We start from the raw sequence: 7,778 nt of genomic DNA on the forward strand, positions 1-7,778 counted from the left end.
CAGCATGCTAATTTTAATTGTTCATGGTCTGACTTGTATTAGTTCTATAAATGATATTCTGGTTTAGTCGACAAGATTGGAAACAGTCAGAATTCACAATCCCATCAGCAAATATTGTTCTTTTATTCTATTTTGTCCCCCTCCGGGGTTATAGATGATGATGTGCCGTTATTTTCTCAGTTGTAACATACCACTTTTTATTTTTCCCCATCTTCTTTCCCATCTTCCACAGTCAAGTCAAAGTGCTGGACAGCGAGGATGAGTACTACAAATTATTGTCAACTGTGGAGTCAATCCCAGAGGAAGACTACGGGGCTGGGCCCCCTCCCACCTCGTCTAGAGGGCCTCTTGTCAGTCAGAGCTGAACCTTTACAGCCATGTCAGCCGGTAAGACAGCAGCACCGGACAGATAAACAAGACATTCCAAAGAACAGCGGATGTGGTGTGCACAGCATGTAACAATGACACAACACACGAGAGATATGTTCAAGTTATAAAGTGATATATATCATTTTTGTGGTGAATAATAACACTGCGTTGTTTTTAGCAGTTGCTTAAAATCTTATAGCCCTATAATTGGATCTCAATCTGCACTTGAGAAGTAATAGGTTAATTGTATTATTGGCACTTCAGGAGTTGCCTTACAACATCAAACGGGTTCAGATGTTTCATAAACAAGTAACAAATTAATAGCAATGACCAGAACAGCAAAGATAATGTGACCTCATGTGGTGCAGTGGGAGGAGAAGACTAATTCAAAATTATATAGTATAGAGTATTGTGACTAGAAAGAACACGTGGACAACATTTAAATTCCAAGCTTCTATTCACAGCATCAGATTTTCTGTTGTGCCCACGGCGGGTGGGGTGGAGTTCATCATCTCATAGGCAGGGCGCTGAAAACTTTGCGATGTCTACACAACTCTGTCTGATTTATTTTCAAGCATAATGTCTATTGCCTAAGAAAACGTTACTCCCCCTTACAAGTTGCCCTACAGTGGGATCTCTTGTAGTTAGAGAGGATTTGCTGCCTGTATGCCAGAATCACCAAACAGACAGACACAGCGAGCCAGTGCATTTACTCTAAGAACAGGAATCTTCTCTGAAGAAATTAAGTATCGGGTACAGGGCTGGCGAGTTGATTTGTAGTGCCTTCTTTTTTTTTTCTTCTTTCCCCCCCTTTTTTTCTCTCCCTTTTTTTTCCTTTTTTTTTTTACAATTTGCATAATCATTTACTGCATCTCTCTTTGTTGACACCCCAGGGCTCTAGAAGAGATTTTGATCTTAATAGGAAGAGTAGGGTGGTATGAGTGAAGATCTCATCCTCCTTATACTCAGCGGGGAAAACATTAGAGCCCTGCCTGGATAGCCCTGACTGGCATCAGATCGGTTTCAGGTTCACTGGAGTCCCTGTGGGTTTGGTGAAACCCTAGGTGGCCACCTGTGCACAAAGCTCAGTATACTGTAAGGGTCAGGCCCGGTGAATATTCACTCACCACACTCGATCTAAACATGATCAATTGACAGTGTATTATTCATTCTTGTTCTATGCATGAAAAAGCCTTAATAATTGTGTAAGGTGTAAGAGAGACAGGAAATGTTGACACGCGTAATAAAGAAGGCGTGTACTAAACATCGGGTTGCCCTATACTTATTTGTATAGTTATTACAAGTTATTGGTAATGTACTGTAAATTATAAAAATCTTCTTTGAAGTGAACAACAGTTAATCCTACAGCGCAGAACAAATCATGTGAGCATTATAGGCACAATATTCTTTTCCAAAGCTCAACCTAAAAGCACATTCAAAGATTTTAATAAATCAAGAATAAACTCTTATTTGCATGTAGAAGCAGTGTATATTATTTGTCATGCTTTAACTATGTATAAAGAAGAAATCCATTTAAAATTGCAGTATTGCAATAACAGCCTGTCCATTGTCAAAGTTAGTTCAAAAGCGTTTCACCTCCGGTTGTAGCCACAGATCCACCAGTAATTAGAATACTCGTTGCACATTACTCCCTTGGTGGGGATAGTTGGTTCCTCTGAAGCATAGTCTGAAATAGGTCACCCCAGCACCCTGTAGTGTGTCTTAAAAGTACACTGAATCAATTAAGTGTGATCATGCTCCCTTGATTATTTTGGCCATGTTTTACCATGGGGAGGAATTTCAAATAGGCTCACTAGGCTGAATAACAAGGTTGGACTGTGGTGACATATGGTGCCAGAGTGGGTGATTCTTTCCCTGTTTTTCTCTGCCAAATTATGTCCCTGGCTGATTGCCTGCTTTTAGCTTGAGAGGAGGTGAGCAGAGGTGTGTTTTTAAATGCCTTGGTTAGCTGATTATGTGTTGTAACGGCAAATGTTGTGAAATAATTGTCATCTATCCTGTGTTCAGATGATGAACTGAATCCAGGAGTGTGAGTCTGCCTTTGCAGGTCTCAGCAGTGGGACACTGAGGCGCAGAGACTATGTCAAGTCAACATCTGAGGCTCGCCACCTGTGTTTTCTTTAATACCTCTCCCTAAATCTACCTCCGTCTTGTTTTTCCTCATTAAAACTGACTGCATCTGGTACGAGAGAGGGCTCCTTTAATGTGGCCAGCCTTACGGCTGGTGTTATTCTTACCATTTCAGCTATTTGCTGCAAACACCGTGCTTTCATTAAAACCACAGCTATACAAGCCTGAAACCTTCTTATCCAAAGTTGCAAACCACATTCATGATGCTGCACTAGCTGCAGCCTTAACACATAATGAAATGCTTTTATTTTCTACTGAAGTGCGCTTACCTTTTCACCTAATAGTGATGTTTCACTTCAAAGAGAGAACACGATTAGACCAACATTGTCGTGTTTCTATATCCTTTGAGTTCAAAGTGAAAGTTTGAATACCAATGTCGCATGAACAGTCCTTTTCCTTTCAGGCACACTGTTTAATGCAGTTTATGTGCATTTTATATAAATGTGAGTATAGTCTCACACTTACGATTTTCACCACTCTCAAATATTATCATGTATTGCTACATAAGCGTACCAGTTTTTACCTTAATGAAATTATTCGTGTTCAGGACTAAATTTGCTTTAGATAATTTGTTTCAGTAAGTCTGCTTCCTCTGCTATATTATTTAGGACAACCGATGCATTCAGCTGGTATCAACCTGCCATAACATTGTGATACACATTGTGAGTCAGGTAATGGACTGAATGATGCCAAAGGAGACTGACGTGAACAAGTATCAATCAGACGTCAGATGTGTTGAGGGCTCTGAGCAAAAAGAACATTACCCAAAGACTGCATTAATAAAGAAACTGATTGAGCAGGGTAGAGAGAGAGAGAGAGAGAGAGAGAGAGAGAGAGAGAGAGAGAGAGAGAGAGAGAGCGAGAGAGATAAAAGAGCCTGTTGAGTGCATACATCAAAGGGCTCTTAATGACAAGGGATGCCATTAGGGTTACACTGGCTTTTGTTTCTGCTTCCTCACACCTGCAATTTATTGCAGACATTCTATGGACTGTTTGCATTTGCATGAATATAAAATTCATGCAGGATGGGGAATAGAGCTTCCACCCTCTAATGTCGGCAATGACCAAATACTTTGCTCAAAATTGCGGCTTCCTTTTCACTTTCAAAGGAGTGCAGCCACTCACACTTGCTTCTTCATTTTGAAGAGGGATGGAACCAGAGAAAGGCTTACACAGAACAATAGAAACTGTGTAAAAACAAAATGTTATCCTGTATGCCATGAAATTTGTTTACTTCAAACTTTTTTTCCCCTTTTTTCCTTTTGTTTCTGATGCCTCCGGTGCTGGAGCGGGATTTGACAAATCAGAGCGTGAAATTGTGATTAGCCTCTCTCAGTTTGTAGACTGAGCAGGGCCCTCACAGACTTGGCATGGCCAAAGGTGTAACCTGTTTTGTTTTGCCTCGGCACTGCTCTCCCAGATGGTGGGACCAGCTGCCATTGAATAAACGCTGGACGGGCAACAGTGTGAGAATTACCACGGCCTTGTCTTAGTTCGGGATGCATGACAGAAAGCCTGTTGTTTTTAACACTGCCAGGAGGTATACAAACATATCACCTAATGCTTCACCAAATGACCTTTTAATTGAGGTCATTGTCAAATGGGTGTCTGCAAGACTGCGAAGAAAATATAGTATTTTCTGTCGCAATAGTAGGATCATAGCTAGGAACAAAACCTATGGCTTTCCATTCTCAATGTTAGCCTCTTTAACCATTAACTTCCTCTACCACTGAAGAAGTGAGAAGTAAATATGATATTTAATATGAACATTGCTTTCAATAGAGAATTCTAACAGTTTCACAGACCCTACAAGGCTGATAGCCTAGGTGTTTTTCCCTTGATACCTCCATATGAATACTGAATATGATACATCTTTCCTGCAGTGTTCCTGGGAGAGCACTGCAGGCTCTAGCAAATGATTATGAAGGGGAGAGTTTCCTTCTTAAAGGCTGGATTAACACACCCAGGGTGGGCTGAGGGAAGGTAAAATGACCTGTCCCGCCTTTCATGACCCCAGGCCAGACTTGCGCATTGCCAAGGCTTTGCTCTTGAATATGCAGATATCCCCGGCTTCATATAGGCTAGAAGGAAGGGAAAAAGGAGAGAGAGTTGTATCGCATTGCAGGGAAAATTAGTGAGACCAAAGTTGGAGTTTCTCTGTGTTGGGGGCTGCGAACAATGGCAGCTTTCTGTCAGAGAGCAACTTCAAAGGTCTGCTGAATGACTGCTCTGAGTTATACTTTGTTGTAGATCACTGAGGAAATTCACAGATGTTTTCTCATACGAGACACCATTATAGCGGCTCAAGTACCCAGTAGCCTCAAGCGCCTCTCCCCTCTCTCTCCCTCACTCACTCCTCACTCTCAAGCTCACACATGCGCACGCACGCACACACACACACACACACGGTCACACTCACGCACGCACGCGCACACAAACACACACACACACACACACACACACACACACACACACACACACACACACACACACTGTGACACACTCTGTCTCTATCTCTTGTATGAGACAGATGTGGAACCTTTTTTCTCTCCAACTGTCCATCGGATATGGAAAGTTTAAAAAAGGAGTTCATGTTGTGGCATTGCCCCGCAACTCAATCAAATGCGCATCTCTCACTGTCAATTGACTCTGAAGTTTGGAGGCTATATGCAGCAGTGTTGGCTTTGCCTTATGCATTTTGCGTGAATTCTCTCCTAAATCAGAATCTCCTGTAAATTATTCTGAATAAAATGAGAAGCTAAATTCATTAATGGGATGAGATGAGTGAGAAATGAGAAATATTTGGAATACGCTGCAAGGCCTTTAAGGCCTCGACAGAGTCTGTTTTTACTTGCGATGTGGGTGAGATAAACACACAATGCACGCAAGGTTAGTTTCATAGTTATATAATGATGAGAGAATAACAATAATAACTTTGTCAAGGCCTCATAATTGTGAAACAGCAGCGTTTATTTTAAGCTTTAGTTATCAGGCTGTCAACAAAACCACCCTGGGATTTCAAGATCATGCAAATATACACAACTGAAGAAGCTGAGAAAAGGACCCATGACATTACTGGTGGATAAAGATGATCATCTGCAACGGTTGCGTTTATTAGTCGCGTCTGTAAACTGCCAAATTGTCACCAAATGGAAACATAGGAGACGATAAATTATACACAACTATCAGAGCTTGTACACACTCTGTTCTCCGCGTAATTCCGCTGAGTTCTCGTCTGAACACCGCAGCCTCGGATTCCGTTCGGGCCTGATAATCACTAGGGCTGGACTGGGTCAAAAATTCATCCCTGACATCTGGCCCAAAACATATTAAAGCAAGGGGGGGCGGCCCATTCATTGGGTGGCCCACTGGACATTACGTCAAGTGGCCAGTCCAGGCCTGATAATCACTGACGAGTTTGCAAAGCTGTGCTTCGAACGATGATGTCATGTTGTCCTGTTTAACTTTCAATGTGATCTATCCATGCCGATCTTGTTTACGGTTTCCAGCGGTACTTTTCTCAGCTTGCGTCGAGGAATGATGCTTGCGCTGCTTGCGTTGCGTAGAGTTGGGGATCGTTCCCAGACTGACGGACGACGTAAGGGACGGACTGGAAGCGAGACATTTCTCTCACCCTCCGTTGCTTAGTGCTTTCTGTGTCGGTTCAACTCTGTAAAGCACTTAACATCTTGTGCATGTATTTCTCTCTCTCCTCTACAGATTGCCTTCTTCAGCTCTGAATTGGACCACAACCAAAAGGAATTGTTATAACAGCGCACTCAACATGTATTGTATAATTGATTTATTTCTTGTAAATTGTTGTTTTATAATGAGTAAAATTACTGTTTTAATCTCAATTTTGTATTGTATTATCTGAGTAAAGTTATGTTAATTGTAAATCTATGGTCATTAATTAATGTTCCTTTTCTTTTCACTGATTGATAATGATGCTTGGTTATCTTTATGGGCAGAATGTTTAGTTTTTGCTTACAACATATACAATTGTTTTCATTAATGTAATCTGTATCTCAACTACTGATTTGTATAGAAATCTGGAGTTCTGTGATTACTTGTACAGATATTGAAGAAGTTTGCCTCAAGCCACCTGCACATGGATATTAATCTCTAAGAGTGGCTATCTTATAAATCCAAAATATTTGCTATAAATTTTGAAAAATTTGACTGCTACATCTTGTCTTGTGTGGATGTTTTCTTTTAAATATCACATTAGTTTCTGGGGATGATAACAAACTGGTATGTAATGTATTATCAACTATACCTGTTACTGTACATGCAGCTGTATCAGCTTTAATTGGTTATCAATATTTCAACCCTATTGGTGGCCGACTTACTCTTCCAAGTTATAAATGCATCTAAGATGAATGCCAATTTGAATTATCTCTAGGGCCATCCATATCTATAGCAGATGCCAGTTTAATGGTGGAGTTTCCTTTTAGACTTAAAATAATTGTCTGGTTGTTGGAACTAAAATCACAAAAACACGTTTCCAACATTTAGGACACTTTTGCCGGAAAATGTTGGAACGCGAAGTATGAACCAAAAACAACGGTGCAATCCTTGCATCTTTGCACATAGACTTAAATTGTTTGTATGGTAATTTCAGCTGCTAACGATAGTTCTCTATGGTGGGTGCCCCCTATCCATCCAGATCCCTTACAGCAGGGATACTCAAATAGATTTACCTGTGGGCCACATTACAAAAATGGCAAGGGGCCAGGGGCCAGTAGATAAAATTACGACATTAATGATACTTGATAACTTCTCTCTTTCAATTGCTTTATTTTCGCAAAATGTATCAAAGTACAATGTGCATGCACACAATATGTAAATAAATAAATGTGTTACATTTTCTTGCATAAACACAAAGAGCTGTTTCCATAACTGCACAAATTATTGCACATAACATGAGTAGCTGTTATAATAACATAATAACATAACATGAGTAGCTCTTTGCCTGCCTGCCTGCCTGCCTGCCTGCCTGTCTGTCTGTCTGTCCATGAGTAGTTATTTGTCTGTCTGTCAATGAGTAGCTGTCTTACTGTCTGCCTGTTTATGAGTAGCTGTCTGTCTGCCTGCCTGTCTATGAGTAGCTGTCTGTCTGCCTGCCTAATTGTCCATGAGTAGCTGTCTGTCTGCCTGTCTATGAGTAGCTGTCTGCCTGCCTGCCTAATTGTCCATGAGTAGCTGTCTGTCTGCCTGTCTATGAGTAGCTGTCTGCCTTCCTGCCTGTCCAATTG

General features: G+C 41.0%; 1 protein-coding gene across 1 annotated transcript in view; it reads left to right on the plus strand.

Annotated features, from left to right (window-relative positions):
- myo3b (myosin IIIB) overlaps positions 1-6,645 on the plus strand; it is an 84,920-nt gene extending 78,275 nt beyond the window's left edge. The window contains exons 35-36 of the mRNA XM_080785089.1: positions 233-387; positions 6,241-6,645. Coding sequence (XP_080641215.1) covers positions 233-365 — 133 coding nt within the window. The 3' untranslated portion in view covers positions 366-387; positions 6,241-6,645. The remainder of the gene's footprint in view (positions 1-232; positions 388-6,240) is intronic.
- The last annotated feature ends 1,133 nt before the right edge of the window (positions 6,646-7,778 follow it).

The sequence above is a fragment of the Protomyctophum bolini genome (genome assembly GCF_963924005.1).
Source record: "Protomyctophum bolini genome assembly, chromosome: 16".
NCBI lineage: Eukaryota > Metazoa > Chordata > Actinopteri > Myctophiformes > Myctophidae > Protomyctophum > Protomyctophum bolini.